This window comes from Haplochromis burtoni, unplaced genomic scaffold (genome assembly GCF_018398535.1).
Source record: "Haplochromis burtoni strain Fernald_Lab_line unplaced genomic scaffold, NCSU_Asbu1 Contig_122, whole genome shotgun sequence".
Classification (NCBI taxonomy): Eukaryota; Metazoa; Chordata; class Actinopteri; order Cichliformes; family Cichlidae; genus Haplochromis; species Haplochromis burtoni.
In genome coordinates this window covers 57,606-73,046 of record NW_024582483.1, presented here as the reverse complement: position 1 = coordinate 73,046, position 15,441 = coordinate 57,606, and the positions used below count along the sequence as shown (strand labels likewise).

The 15,441-nt window shown below is 41.1% G+C and overlaps 2 protein-coding genes across 2 annotated transcripts; both read right to left on the bottom strand.

The window, feature by feature from the left end:
* Nucleotides 1-1,380: 1,380 nt before the first annotated feature.
* On the bottom strand, nucleotides 1,381-5,117 carry actb1 (actin, beta 1). The gene is made up of 7 exons (XM_042223856.1): nucleotides 4,963-5,117; nucleotides 3,769-3,894; nucleotides 3,440-3,679; nucleotides 2,688-2,934; nucleotides 2,414-2,605; nucleotides 2,136-2,317; nucleotides 1,381-2,048 (listed from the first exon to the last, which is right to left on the bottom strand). Exons 2-7 carry the CDS (start codon nucleotides 3,889-3,891, stop codon nucleotides 1,905-1,907), a joined length of 1,128 nt encoding a protein of 375 aa, XP_042079790.1. The 5' UTR covers nucleotides 3,892-3,894; nucleotides 4,963-5,117; the 3' UTR covers nucleotides 1,381-1,904.
* Nucleotides 5,118-8,911: 3,794 nt separating this feature from the next.
* On the bottom strand, nucleotides 8,912-15,422 carry LOC121815042. The gene is made up of 6 exons (XM_042223857.1): nucleotides 15,121-15,422; nucleotides 13,491-13,656; nucleotides 13,211-13,402; nucleotides 11,052-11,273; nucleotides 9,260-9,419; nucleotides 8,912-9,154 (listed from the first exon to the last, which is right to left on the bottom strand). Exons 3-6 carry the CDS (start codon nucleotides 13,372-13,374, stop codon nucleotides 9,080-9,082), a joined length of 621 nt encoding a protein of 206 aa, XP_042079791.1. The 5' UTR covers nucleotides 13,375-13,402; nucleotides 13,491-13,656; nucleotides 15,121-15,422; the 3' UTR covers nucleotides 8,912-9,079.
* Between the last annotated feature and the right edge of the window lie 19 nt (nucleotides 15,423-15,441).

The following is a 15,441-nucleotide window of genomic DNA, read 5'->3' as shown; positions in this document are numbered from 1 at the left end:
TTTGCTTAAAAACATTTTTTTTTCCAAGACAGAAATGGTAATTTAGAAATTGGTCTGTAGTTAGAAAAAAACAGCAGGGTCCAGGTTCTTCTTTTTAATAAGAGGCTGCACAACAGGATGTTTAAAGGCAGCTGGAATACAACCAGATGTAAGAGAACTGTTTATGAGAGGAATAGCTGGTTCCACTGAATCAAAAGCCTCTCGAGAAGACAGTCTGAGGGAGAATTCAAAAGTCTCATATGCTAAACCAGTCACAAATCACCAGTCACCAGTCCTGCTGTTTTCATACATGCCCCACCCTCACATATTACTTCTCCTGCACTCCTGACTTTGGCATGCAGACTGATAAGAGAGTTATGCAGGATTTATTGAATATTCACAAATCTAAAGTATTGGTAAGACAAATGTATGCCAGCTTTACTGTTAAACAGAAAGATAGTAAAGTTTCAGTGCAGCAGTCTTTATATTTCCTAATGTATATAACTATATAACATCTTATATATTTTCTAAAGTCATTAATGTAAAAAAAAGCTGATTATTGTTTCCCATAATCAGTTATTCACATGATGGCACTATAAAGAAAACTTTTGTAGTAAAGTTATACTCCTCAAAATCCATCTTCAGTATTCAGCCTGCCATGAAGGCTGATGACTGTAAAATTTGCTGTTTAACTCTTGACAGCAGTCAGACTGAAATGTGTGTTAAATTTTTTTTAAAAAACTGATTAAAGAAAAATCTTGAGAAAAGAATCTACAGAATTCACATAATACAGTGTTTGGATGGAGGCTTTGATGCATCAGTGTTTGTTGCATGTGCAGCACCTTATACTGACATGCAAACAGTAGCCAAATGGGCTCCAGCCATCAGTCATTTACGCCAAATGCTTATCCCATTTCTTAATTTAGACATCCTTGATTCCTTTCCTCACATGACCCCCCCCACCAAGTCCTTCCTACGAGCTGCAAGCTGAAGTGTTGTTAAGACAAAAGCGGGCTTTGGTTCTTGGATTTGTCATTTAAGACACTATTGTTTCAGTCATATTTTTGCCAAGATTAACATGAGACAGGTGTAGCTTATTGTTACAGCACACAACTACATTTATGACACTGAAGTCACAAGTGTTGCCCCTGAAATTAAGGGTGCAGAGTTCATCTTTCATTAAATTTTAATGTGCAAACTGAACCTACTATCCACTATGGTTTTTAACTTCCAGGTGTCACACCTCTTGACTTTTGCCATTTATACCAGCAAAGCCTCTTTCTCTTCCAGATGCATTTTACTAAATCTTACATAAGCTGAAACAACTTTCCCAGAGTGCAGTTTGAGGCCAAATGATGAATAGGTTACTTTGATGCATTCAACATAAAGACAAAATCAGACTTTAGTCAGACATGTGCGCTTTATTGGGTTGTTGTGTACACCAGAGGCTTAAAGCCCTATGCACAAACCTTCATACACCTCAATACAAGGTACAAGCCTTGTCTTTTGCATGATGACAAAAACAAACTGGACCAAGTATCATTTAAGGCTGAAAGTACAAAAACAAAACAAGTTTCAGATTACATAATTTACATATTAAGCAATACTACAGTTCTGATGGGCAGCGAGCCCACCAGAGAATAAACCTTCATAGAGGCAAATAAGGTGGTGAACAAAGACAACTGGAATGACCTACACAAACACGACAATGGATATCATGTTTCTCACACATTCACACCGCCTGGGATGCTCCGTACTTCCCGCAGAGTTTCTCCCCATCAGGGGGCATGGTGCCGTAGCCAGAGTGATGAGGGAAAATGGAAGAGGTGTAGGCTCAGCATACACCAGTGTGGTGGTGTAGGCATGTATGCTGAGCTAGTTTGGGTTTGTAGCAGTGTGTTTTGGTGGGGATGGGGACAGTCTGTTTAGAAGCACTTTCTGTGGACGATGCTGGGGCCGGACTCATCGTACTCCTGCTTGCTGATCCACATCTCCTGGAAGGTGGACAGAGAAGCCAGGATGGAGCCTCCAATCCATACAGAGTACTTCCTCTCTGGGGGAGCAATAATCTGCAAGGGCAGAAGTAGAGTTGTCAGCAATGAAAACACGCCACATTTAAACATCACAGACTGAGGATTGAGCAACAAGAATTTTACCTTGATCTTCATGGTGCTGGGTGCCAGGGAAGTGATCTCCTTCTGCATGCGGTCAGCAATGCCAGGGTACATGGTGGTACCTCCAGACAGCACAGTGTTGGCGTACAGGTCCTTACGGATGTCAACGTCACACTTCATGATGCTGTTAAAGGTAGTTTCATGGATACCACAAGACTCCATACCTGTGGAGAGTTGGAAAATTAGGGGTTAAGGTTAGCCTTGCTAAGGACTACTTTTTACAAATCACAGAAATCTGTCTTAAAGCTGACGCTGCTTACCAAGGAATGAGGGCTGGAAGAGAGCCTCTGGGCAACGGAACCTCTCATTCCCAATAGTGATGACCTGTCCATCAGGCAGCTCATAGCTCTTCTCCAGGGATGAAGAAGAGGCAGCAGTTCCCATCTCCTGCTCAAAGTCCAGGGCAACATAGCACAGCTTCTCCTTGATGTCACGCACAATCTCACGCTCAGCTGTGAGACAAGAAAACATTAGTTAAGATAAGAAAACCCTGAAAGCCTCACATCATGCCTCAAAAACCATCCTCATGCTCACCTGTGGTAGTGAAGCTGTAGCCCCTCTCAGTCAGGATTTTCATGAGGTAGTCTGTGAGGTCCCTGCCAGCCAGGTCCAACCTGAGGATGGCATGGGGCAGAGCGTAGCCTTCATAGATGGGCACAGTGTGGGACACACCATCACCGGAGTCCATGACAATACCAGTGGTACGACCAGAGGCGTACAGGGACAGCACTGCCTGGATGGCCACATACATGGCAGGAGTGTTGAAGGTCTCAAACATGATCTGCAAGGAGAGCAGGAGAAAAGAGATGATCAGTGAAACTAAGAGTCAGAGTAATCTGAAATAAGTTTCTATGTATTAGTTCAATTGTACAGAAAGAACAGCACACTGGGTTGAGTATTATGCCAACTACAATAGAAAACTGCTTTGTTACACTGACTCTAAAAGTTAAAGTGCAGCAAACTGCTTTATTATCATCATCCATTGCTTCATGCAGACACCCGTGTAGTTAAACACAAGTCTCAGTCTAATTTATAAACAGCAGTGCCCATGCTGCAGCTCATTCCTGATGCATCACAGTGCAGAGATAGAAACCTGAAGCATCTGAAGAGCTGAAAAGATCAGTCGAGGGCAGAGGAAACCTGGAGGGTTGAAGGAGGATGAGGAAAGACAGATTGAGCAGGGGAAGAAACACCCGAGTGGCAACATAGTTTCCTGTTGTTGGGCACTGCAGCTCAACAGTTTCCTGATTTAGGGGGAAGTTCGTCAAGGTGTCAGCTCTTGTTACCTGCGTCATCTTTTCCCTGTTGGCCTTGGGGTTCAGGGGGGCCTCTGTGAGCAAGACTGGATGCTCCTCAGGGGCAACTCTCAGCTCATTGTAGAAGGTGTGATGCCAGATCTTCTCCATGTCATCCCAGTTGGTGACAATTCCGTGCTCAATGGGATACTTGAGAGTCAGGATTCCTCTTTTGCTCTGTGCCTCGTCACCAACATAGCTGTCCTTCTGGCCCATACCAACCATTACACCCTAGGAATGCAAAGAGCAGTGAGATTATGAAAACGTCAGTAGTTATGAAAAGGTTACAAGGTATGTGAGGTTTATTAAGGAATATGTACCTGATGCCTGGGGCGTCCAACAATGGAGGGGAACACAGCACGTGGAGCATCATCTCCTGCAAAGCCAGCTTTGCACATTCCAGATCCGTTGTCAACAACGAGGGCGGCAATTTCGTCTTCCATTTTCTGTATGAAGAAGAAACAGGAGGAAAGGATTTTTAATCCTAATGTTCAGCAGCAGTGTGCGATACATCTGGCAGACAGCCTGGATGAAGTCTTGCCGTTATTGAGACCGGACGCTGGATGTCGCAGTGGCGCAAGGTTGAGTCCTAATCCAGAGCTGAGAAACAAAGGCAGTTTCTCACTCGGGCTGGCCATGGCCATATAAGGCAAAAGTGAATGCAGCTTAGAGACTGCTGTAGACCGGCCCGGAAGCCGCCCCGCGTGTCGCTAAACCTCAAATGACACCGACAGGCGACCACTCCCTTCACCGAGCTCACCACAACCGTTAACCACACAGAAAACCCTTTAGCAGCTGAACGAACTTCTACAAATCACAGTTAAATCTGATATATCTGAACGTCGTGACTGCCGCATTTGCAAGGTTACGCGAACAAAAAGCCAACTTCGCACATTTATTTGAAGCAGACGCACCAGGATTTGCACATTAACTGATAGCTGCAGTGACACAGCAAAAACCCTTAATTTCAGAAGCTCTACTTACAAAATTAGTAAAGTCTCTATAAGCCTAATCCATCTAATCTGCATTTGCCTGGTCTGGTGTTTGAATGTTTGAAACCGGAGACACCAGAGCTGCAGACCTGCCACAGTGGATGCTTACATGTAAGCGAGAAGGTCAAGCTTTTTTCCTTTAACACGTAGTCTTGATTTGTCGGAATACAAAGTGATGACACCATCGAGTGGCAAGGTTATTTCACACCTACTTAAACATAAGCGGCAACATGTCACCACATTTCTAAACCGAACCGTTACATGGTTAAAACTGTGGCGGTCAAAATAATAGGAACACTGTAAAGCCTAGCAAGTGGCTTCAGCTTGAAAGACGTCTCGAATGAGAAAAAGACTTGGTTCGTAAGCTAAGGAGTGAGAGAGATAGATAGATAGATATATAGATATATAGATATATATATATATATATATATATAAAAAGAAAACACCCGCTGTTTAAAATGTTACATTAAAGCGTTAAAATGTGAGGAAGAAACTTCCACCGACATTCCGCAGTTGTCTTACCTGTGTGAGGGAGGGTTTTCGGTGTAGAACTGTGACTGAGCGCTACACTCCGGTAGAATGTAGTGTCTGAACTTGACTGCAATGAAGGCCAATAAAGTGGAGGATTTTTATGAGGGCTCGTGCTGCAGCCCCTCTCCATAAAAGGAGAACTTTCCGCACGGCGCCCGCTGATTGGTTCGGCTCCATCCACTGGGTGTGGCGCATGCAGATCATGGTTTGTGAGCTCTGACATAGCAGTGGGGGGACAAGTTCCACTAAACTAACCCATATACCTCCCTAAAAGTTATCAATCCGGGGTCGTTCAGTGTTCAGTAAACCTGCTGATTTTTTTAAACTGTCTGCCATAATGTGTTAATAATACATAAGTGGGATACAGACTAGTGGATGACAAATCCCACAACCCCTGCTGCAAAGCACTGAATGGTCCCTGAGCATGTATTAGTTATTACTTTAATAGACTGAATTAATCCAGCCTATAGTTACGTCGTTTTTACATCCTCTACATTGTGACGGTGCCAGGATCATCCTGATTATAGCCTCAGTGATATAATATACCCATGAATGAGTGCTCTTAATTTTATTCACGGGGTCAGGGAATGCTTCAGAAGAGGATTTCACCATTCCATTTCCCATTTGTTTGCAGGATGCTTGTTTGTGGTGACAGGACTGGGGATGGTGTTTAATCTCAGGGTCACTGACAGCACGGTTAACCCTCTATCTGACTCTTCTGCCCCGGCACACCAGCGTCACACAAACACAAACGCACACAGTGCAGACTGACAGTAATGCATGTATCCAGGCTGAATTGCGGTAATGTTTAGGGCATGACTGTAACGAGACTCTCTCTCTCTCTCTCTCTCTCTCTCTCTCTCTCTATATATATATATATATATATATATATTTAGTCTGTTAACTTTAAATTTTTTTTTTTATATATTTTATTATATTTTGCTCTTTACTATTTTTTACTGTACCATCTGCTGAGTACTGTCTTTCTGCGTCAAATCATTTCATTGCAATGTTTACCCTGTGCTAACTTGCATATGACAAATAAAACTGAAACTGAGACTGTAAATGTCTTACCTTTTCATCACCTCGCAGGAATTGTGCAATTGAGTTTACGGGGCTAATCTTGTGAATGACGTGTGATAAACAGGCGTGTTATTTTCAGAACATACTTATATTAGGTGTCAATATAAAAACAATTAGGCCTGGATTGATTACTCAGGAACATGATTCACTTCTGGTATGCATACAGCCTACACACAGGCAGGTATTTCACACACCATTGTTTGCCTCTGGCCTGAAACTATTTCAATTCTTTGTTGATTTTTTTTTTTTTTTTAATTTTTATAATGAAAATCCTCCTCCAAGGCTCATTTTATAAGTTGACCAGAGATTAGGTGGCTGGATGGGCTTTAACTCAATAAGGGCACCGGACAAAGCCTCATAAACTTACACTCGGAATTCTCACAGGCCCTGTGTGTTCCTAATAAGGATATATGGGAGCTGGATCACCAAAAGGCACAGGAAGCAAGCTTTTAAAGTGCCTCACTTCTACAGATGGAGAATGACCAAGACAGAAAAACACAACACACACACACACACACACACACACACACACACACACACACACAGACACACACACACACACACACACAACACACACACACACACACACACACACACACAGCTAGGTGTAGGTAGGCAATCAGGTGATCAGAGAACTGGCTTTTCCGCTCAGCATTATCATCCTAATTACCTAAACCACACACACAAACCACACCACACACACACACACACACACACACACACACACACACACACACACACACACACACACACACAGGGCACCACCATCCCTTTAAGAGTTCCTTTGGATGACGTCCATATAAGGAGATATTGGAGAGAGTCACATGGGGGGAAGAATGCGCTGCTCCGGTCATGTGACCACTCTGAGGAAATGAATGAATCTCCCTTTTTAAGGCCATGTTTGTCTTTTACCGCTCACATTTTCTTCTGTATTCTTTATCCGATTTGTGTTTCAATCACAGTTTTAAATGATTAAATGTATCTTACAAAATAATCTTTTAAACTTTGTTCTCTATCCAGACAGTAGTTTATCAATCTCACGCCTTTGCTTGAGCAATTTCAAAAATAGGCAGCGTGAATGCCTCATGCACGCATTACAACACACAAATGTAGGCACTCCCTCCCTGCATTGCTCACTCACACAGTCAGAGAAACTCACAGTCCTGGGTAAGGCCAGCTCTGACTAAGACCGTATATGGAAGAAGCTGGCAGGTAGCTTCTGTCCACTTCTCACTCATCCCCTTCTCTCCCCACCCTCTTCCTTTAAACTCCCATTAAGTCTCCAATTCAGCCACTCTCTTTTTCTGTATGTGAGCACCATGTATGCTCAGTATGCATACTATACCTGTTTCAATCTTCACCATGTTTCCAGTCGTTTAATGGTCACATTTCAGCAGAGTTTCATACACAGCATTGAGAGGGCAGGGCTCGTGTATGTGTGGTATGAGAGAAACCGCATTTAGTAAATAATAGCACATTTATTACTGTGAAATAACAATGCATCTCATGTGTATAATGTAAGGCATTAGCACGAAGTCTTCTGTCAACCTTTAAGCTTACTGAATTTTTAATTCTAAAATATTATGTCCTATCTTAGAGTCACAGGGACACACAACCTTTCTTTTAGGCCCCTAACAGATGAGATACAGGGCTACAAGATTAGGAACAATAATGATATGCAGTATTATGCTTGCGTCACCTCATTTCTTTATATTTTGTTTAGGCAAAAACAGAGTTTGTACAATTCTAAGGAACTCGAAAGTCAATACTTTGTATGACAATCCTTACTCTCCAACATAGTCTGAACTCTTAGGCAAGCTTTCTCATACTTTAAGTAATCTTCAGGAATAGTTCTGGAGGCTTTCTAAAGGACATTCAAAGCTTTCTTGTTTCTCTGTTATACTGCTTTTTGTTCTGTTCTCTGTAAAGATGATCCCACACTGCTTCAGTAATGTTGAGGTCCAGCCTCTGGGGAGGCCGACTCATAATCTTTCATTGTGTGTTTTTCTACCCAGGTATGCATTTACTGTATTAGGTGTGTTTGGATCACTGTCATGCTGAAAAATAAACTTGTTGCCAATTAGATGCTTTCCAGATGGTATTGCATGGTGGATCTAAATTTGACAGCACTTCTTCTGTGTTCATAATTCCATCAATTCTGACAAGATCTCCAACACCACTGGTTGAAATGCAGCTCCAAATGATGACAGAGCCTCCAATGTGTTTTACAGATTAATGTAGACACTCACTGTGGTAGCGCTCTCCCTACCTCCTTCATAAAAAGACAATGATGTGAACCAAAAAAAACCATACATAAATTCCAGTTTGGATTTACCCCTTCATCAGACCTTCTGCCACTGATTTTCAGTACACTTCTTATGAAATTAGGCACACTTCACCCTTTTCTCCCAGTTTCCTTTCCTTAACTATGACTTCTTGACCTTTCCACTGATGGATCAACTGGATCAGGTGAAGATCCTGATCCATCTCTCCTGTCAGGAAGCAGCCAGTGTCCAAATAGGAACTTTGAAGAAAGCCTGGAGAACTATTGTTCAGGACCACTTGGAAAAATTACAAAAAAGTCCTGCTCCTTGGAAGCAGGGGTGGTAACTAAAAATATTTCAGCTAGTACTGAAATCAATTAGCCTGTACTAAAATGTGAGAACATCTTTGTGTTTTTATTTTATTATTGTATTCGTAAGTGTAAAGTCTTCAGTTGTTATTGAAAGTAAGTAGAGTATAAATATCCTTTGATGGCTTTAATTCCAAAAGTAAATACAATATATTGATGCCCTGAGTAACAGTAGAACATTTTCCAAGACCTTGTACCACACATGACAGACATGCAGTTAACATCTCAGCATCAGAAACAGATTTAATCTTTCAAAGAAAGGTGTACACATTTATACATTTACTGCCTTACTTTTTTTTAAATTATTAACAAAACACAAATATTTTAACTTTACAATGCATTAATAAACTGTAAAAACCAGTGTCAGAACAGATTGAATCCTCCATATGCAAGTCAAGCAGTCCAGCTCTTCCCCATGTCTACAAGCTCCATGCCTTCACAGTAGGACCGTGGTCGTGACACCCTGACCTGGTTTCATAGAGAAACATCGCATCATTCAAACTGTGAAACCACGCAGACATTTGTATCTTACCGAAACTCTCATGGAAACCACATGTACAGTCACACACTCACTGTGGGTGTCCTGTGAGAAGCCAGTTGCTGCAGAAGTGGAAATGGAGTCCAGTGAATGGGTTCCACTGGCCAGCTACACACTGAAAGGTCACTGGCCTTACCCGAGTCCAGCACACCATCCCCCATGCTCATCTCACTCCCCCTCCATCCATACTGGGAACTACAGGATGCAAAAGGATTATTTACATTATTTAAACACTTCAAGCTCAAATTAGTAGCTATTTTAAGCAACAGTTAGGGAAGTGAGTAGTGAAATCTTTGAATGAGTGGGTTTTTAGAGAGATTACTTATTAACATTTAAACTAGACTCAAGTGTATTTTGCATTTATGTACAAATTATTATGTTGTGTTAAGTCCTGCAGTTAATTATGGATAGTTCATTTCATTTCCTATCCAGTTCAACTTATTCCAAACTATATGAAGTGAGTTTAGTTTGGATTATTTTGGAGGCCCAGTCCATTGATGCCCTAACATCCTACTTCTTGGAGAAACCTCTGCTGCACATGATACATTCATTAGCGTTAGCTGCTGTGGGAACAGTCAATTAAAAGCACCTCACACACATTTAGAGCTCACGCTAATGCCTCACAGAGTTTAATTAGAAACTCCATTTCAACATTAACTCTCCAGGAACTGACTAGAAATTTGGACTCTGTGCTTATGAATCAAAATCTGACATTTTATTGAAACTACCATGTATTAGTGAGATGCAGAGGTGGCGAACAGAAGGCATTTGCGACTTCTGCTGAAGTGCCAAATACTGCATGCTCTCTAATGGTAACTTGAGGCTGGCTCCAAAAGCGAGTCAATGTCCACAGACTCCCATCCATGTTAAAATGGCCAGCTTTACAGCCTTTAAAAAACAACAACATGTCCACTACAAAAATAGATTGTCCCCTCTCCAAAACATCTATACGGTGGGTGATTTATTAGTTTCAATTTCTTCTTCTTATTTTAATAATTGATTTATCGGGCTACTAGAGTCTGATATTCCCCACCTGACCTGGATATATGCTGTTGATGCCATTCTGGAGCATTTGGAGAGTGACTGGGACATGAATAACTTGAGCCGATTACATAATATTTTATTACAGTGTATTTCTTACTAGGCAGCTCATTCTCTTGACAACGATTTCTTTAAAGCTATAACACATTTTGGGGTAAGACTGAAAGAAAGGCAGATTTGAAATGTAAAAGGGAAGTCAGAGGTCAAATGTTACGTGATATTTGGATGCAAGCTATGATGTGAGATTTACAATCCCCATGTACCAGGATCATTTCCTAAATGCTGCCAATGCAAACACAGGCAGAAGAATTTTAAGCAGTTTTAAGATAAAATACATTTTATGAAAGTTTGACCTTAGGGTCCAAAGTAACATGGGATTTAGAATCCGAATATAGAATTCCTTATATTCCATATGCTGTCAATACAAAAAAAAAAAAAAAAAAAATGTCAGTAAGAAACAGTTTTAGCTTTACTGGCTTTAAAACATGTAAATATTCCAAGGTGACCACAGTGACCATCACTGATAACTGTGAACCAAGCTTGTTTTTAAGCTTCAAGAGTGGCATTGGTGAGAACAGAGAAGCTTTTCACTGAAAACTCTCCCACATTTTGGAACACACAACTCACTGTCAGACAATGAACTGTGTGTTTGTGTGTGTGTGTGTGTGTGTGTGTGTTGTGTGTGTGTGTGTGTGTGTGTGTGTTTGTGTGTGTGTGTGAGTGTGTGTGTGTGTGTGTGTGTGTGTGTGTGTGTGCGCGCGCGCGCGCTCAGAGGTGTGTATATACCTGTGGGGGTAGATTGTGTTGATTCGTGTTCCGTGGCTGGGGCAGGTGGAAGCCAGTGACAGCGTGTCGTCGTGGTAACAGCAGGGGCGGTCAAGCGCTCGCAGATGCAGCAACTCATCGGAGCGTGTGAAGGCAGGATTGTCCAATGAGTCTGCTGATCCCGCCCACGAGCGCAACCAGAAGCGACCTGACAGCTCATCAAAGTGGTTGAATCTGCGATAGCTGCGCAAACAAAATCGTGAGAGGTCACAGGGTACAATGCTTGTTGTTGTTGCTTCTCTTTGCAATCTAATCTGGGTTTTCCTTTTTTTTTTCCTTTTTTTTTTTTTTTTAAAAAATTTTGTGCCAGCTTTAAACGTTTCACATGAACAAAATTTCAAGAAGGAAAAAAAAAATATATCAACCTAGTCGATGGGAGACAGCCCTTTTACAATGTGGGGTCATGAACCTTATCTCTGTGGCATTCATAGAAGCTCTTATTTTACCCCTAAAAAGAGTTTCTTCTTAAAAGCTCTTCACAAAGCTGCTCAGTTTCACCAAGGAACAAAGAACTCCTATGACAACAGAAAGGTCGGAGATGACCCCGCTCATACAGATGATGTTATGTTTCATGAATGAACTGATGTGTCACAGTGACACATGACTGCTCCTTGCCAGTGAATAACTTTCCATTTACCAGAAATAGATCAACAGGTAAGAAGAAACATTAACAGATTTGTTTAAAACATTGCAGATCAAGAACAATATAAAACTATACCGCTTGATCCCCATTTAATGGGCACAGGTGATTTTTCCAAGTTATTTTAATAGCATAAGTTCCACTTATAAACACCTTTAAAACCCAGCCATTGCCCTGAAACCAGTAGTTGTCAGCAGTTTTGTAATGAACTCTAGTTTACAACCAGGGTTTGTGTATACTGGCAGGAGATTACTGCTCTAAGATGTATAAAGTTATAAAAGGTAAATCCTCCCCATTATTTGTATAAAAATCCTCTGGAATAACTTATTTTAGGCTAATTTTAAAATATTTTCCTGTGCTAAATTATATGCTTTGCAAAGTTTCTCTAAACTCGGGCAATCATCAGATACTTGGGATGTTTAAAAAGATGACTCCAAAGAGGCCCCAATTTCCTGGAAAACACATTTCCTACTCTAGACATACTGGACTTAAGGCTTAGCTTCAGACTTATTACTTCCTGTCTGATCTTTGTACATGCTCAACATTCAGTCAAACAAACAGTATCTTGATTAAGATCAATATGCTTTTGCCTCTTGCAGTCTCAGTTTGTTATTAAGGTTCAAATGAAAAGTGCTCCGACACAAGAATCCTTGTAGGTAGACTTTCATGAAGCTGAATCCAAGTCTCTGCACGCCATCATATTAGAACCATCCAAAACCACAAAGTCATTTTTTCCAGACTACACTTGGAGGAACACCCGAGGTTTAAAAACAAACATTAATATGAAAAGAAAGTACACAGAATTGAGATTGTATTTATGCTGGATTTACAAATATTACCATGCATACACCTCTAATATTAGTTGTGTAGCAGGCATTTCCATTCAGGAACATCTTGTCTAATAGGTTTCCTCATCTCCTGGCCCAGCACCCTAATGAAACATGTCACAGTATCAATGACTGTGTCTGTGTGCTCAGCTGTCAGCATATGTGGAGGTTAGACATTCAGATTGAGCCAGCAGTCCAGTTCCACCTTTATCCTTAGTATGTGCGTTGTCAGCTAGACTGTGCCATCTAGTGGCAATGAGTGTTTACAGTTACTGAAGAGCATGTGCGTTTATGTCAGTCTCTGGTTTTTCTCTCGTGGATCACAACAGAATACTTTCACCTATTGTGACTACTGCGATTTACTGTACGTCACAAATATGCACATTTTTACTATAAATTTTAAGGTTTATGGAAGTACTTATCGTCCAAAAAAAATGTAACCTTTGCAGTAAAAACCACAATGGATCTAAAAGCAAACAAGATGTGACTGAAGAGCAATCTTTCAGTTTTAATTAATATATAATATATAAATATAATAATAAAAAAAAATCCACTGTGGTGGTGCAGAAAGGCAAAATTAGAAAAATTGTATAATTAACAAAATATGCATACGCCTGAACTGTAGGTGCGTCTTAATAAAAGCCTTTTCCTACCTGCTGCGAGTCTGGTCTACTTTGGCCTGAATCAGAATTGCTCGATAGCGTCGCACTGCCACAAACGCCAAAATGATGATCACTGTCACTATGATGAGCAAGATGGCAAGGCACGCACCAATGAGACGTGCGCGGGTCATCCTGACATCGCACCTCTCACCCATGAACCAGAAATCGTCACCTGCAAGGCAGCTAATGCCCAAATACAAGTCATTTACACATGCAAACAAAATATGCCTGGGTGAACAAAAAGATTTGCTTTTCCTTTTAACGTTCTTACCGGCAAACTGGAAGCTGGTGTGGATGGTGTGTGCAGATGCCGTGATGGTGGCAGTAGTCAAAGTGGCAGACTGAGGAACAGCTGTAGTTGGCAGTGCCAGGCTGGGAAACACACTTATATCCTGCAGAGCACTGCAGCAACCAGTCACAGATGTCGCCCTGCAGACCTGAGGGGAAGGCATGTTTAAAAAGAATTAAAGAAAATAATAAAGGTGGTGCCATTTTTTTTAAAATTTTCTTATCATAAAGTGATCTCATTGTAATGATATATGCATCCAAAAATCAGACAGGCACTGAAGTTTTTAGTAGTCACGTGAATATCATGCAATTACACATTAAGCTAATGTGTCACAAGGCTGAATTTTCAGTTGTACTTGAGATACTTGAGACTTAACTTAACAATTGTTGATTAGGTTCTCCATTAACCAGCTGATAATGTTTCTTATTTGGTCTAAACAGTAATCCGTATTTCAAAAATTGTTACAAGTATGTGCACTGTATGGACAAAAGGTTACATCGCTTGATCTTTGAGCTCAGGTGTTTTCAGTCCTGTGACCACAGGTGTGGCCCTGGACTGAGTTGTGAAAAAAAAAAAGTGTCTTTCTAAAGAGTTAACTGAATTCAAGTGTTGGACTGTTATTGCAAGGATGGTTTCATTGCAATAATTCAATTTGTCAAATCTCTTCCGTCCAAGATTTCCACCATTTAAAAGGGATCTCCACACCAGGTAGTTGTAACAGTCACCAAAGTAACCGATCACATAAAGCCACAAAGTGGTGAGGTACATAGTGTGTAAAAGTCACCAACACTCCGACTCCAAACTTCCTCTGGCATTAACATCAGCACAAGAAATGCGCATCAAGTGCTTCATGACATGAGTTTCGATGGCTGAGCATCCCCTGAAAATGGAAATGAACCGGCCACATTTTCAGTATCTTAAAGGTTTTACTTTATCACCTGGAGAAATATAAAAAATTTATTAGAAAGTTTCCCCACTTTTAGAATAATTCTCATCTTAAAGCTACATGACATCACTCTTGCTTTTCTGGTGAAGATGTCTGTAGCATGTGCTCTCCTCACATGTTATGCCTCTAACAAGCTTGCAGTACAAAAATGAATCACTGAACCTACTGCGTTTTTTACCAAATGACTATTTAAACTACACTGCAGCACTTCTGCATTTTAGATTTTTTTCTGATGCCAAACATTAAAATGGAAACAAATAAAATGACTCCACGCTATAGTAAAGAAGAAAAAGTTTGTTAGACCAAGCCAGGTAGAATAATTAGATTTTTCATAATTAGATTTTGAGCTTAACAGAGTCAGGCTAACTGAGTTACGATGTTTACATCAGTTTTCCTGTATCTGGGTTAATTGAATAAAGACGTTAAAAAAAAAAAAAAAAAGGAACTTTCTCTCAGGTTAATGAAGAAACTCAGGACATCTCGGTGTCAATTTTTGACATTGATGACAAACACAAACACCCGGTCTTCTGCAGAAAGATGACAGGAAATGAACGGAAAGATATTAAGAACAATGTGCATGAAAAGGCAACCAGACTCCTCCCAAACTGCTCAGCCACCAGGGCTTCAGTCAGCTGCCTGCAGACCGCCACCCGAACACGGGCTTACCTCCGACTGTGATGTTGGTGATCCTGGAAGTCCTGAATGTCCTCTTGTTGCGAACAGCCTGGGCTAGTCCAGTACGCTCCAGCAGTGATGTGGGTTCTGTTATGCTGAGCCACTCCAGAGCTCTGCTGGTTTTGAACTCCAGCAGGCTCTGCACTGCACGGCCACTGGAACAAAAACAGAACTGGAGATTTGCTTTCTTTACCCCCTTTTACACAACTTTCTCTGACCGATCCCAAAGCATAACCCAATTACAATTTCCACTGTGCTTTAGTTAGATCAAAACATTCCAGTTGGGAAATTACGTGAGCAACTGTTGGGGGG

Bases quoted from the DNA above. Each gene is read 5' to 3' on its own strand.
- actb1 (XM_042223856.1), bottom strand. From the start codon at position 3,891: ATGGAAGACGAAATTGCCGCCCTCGTTGTTGACAACGGATCTGGAATG. The intron at 2,935-3,439 runs GTAACAAGAGCT...CTCTCCTTGCAG, and splicing joins ACAGGGAAAAGATGACGCAG to ATCATGTTTGAGACCTTCAA. The intron at 2,606-2,687 runs GTGAGCATGAGG...CTTGTCTCACAG, and splicing joins CTACAGCTTCACTACCACAG to CTGAGCGTGAGATTGTGCGT.
- LOC121815042 (XM_042223857.1), bottom strand. From the start codon at position 13,374: ATGGGTGAGAGGTGCGATGTCAGGATGACCCGCGCACGTCTCATTGGT. The intron at 11,274-13,210 runs GTAGGAAAAGGC...TTGTTTGCGCAG, and splicing joins GTAGACCAGACTCGCAGCAG to CTATCGCAGATTCAACCACT. The intron at 9,420-11,051 runs GTATATACACAC...TGCATCCTGTAG, and splicing joins AACACAATCTACCCCCACAG to TTCCCAGTATGGATGGAGGG.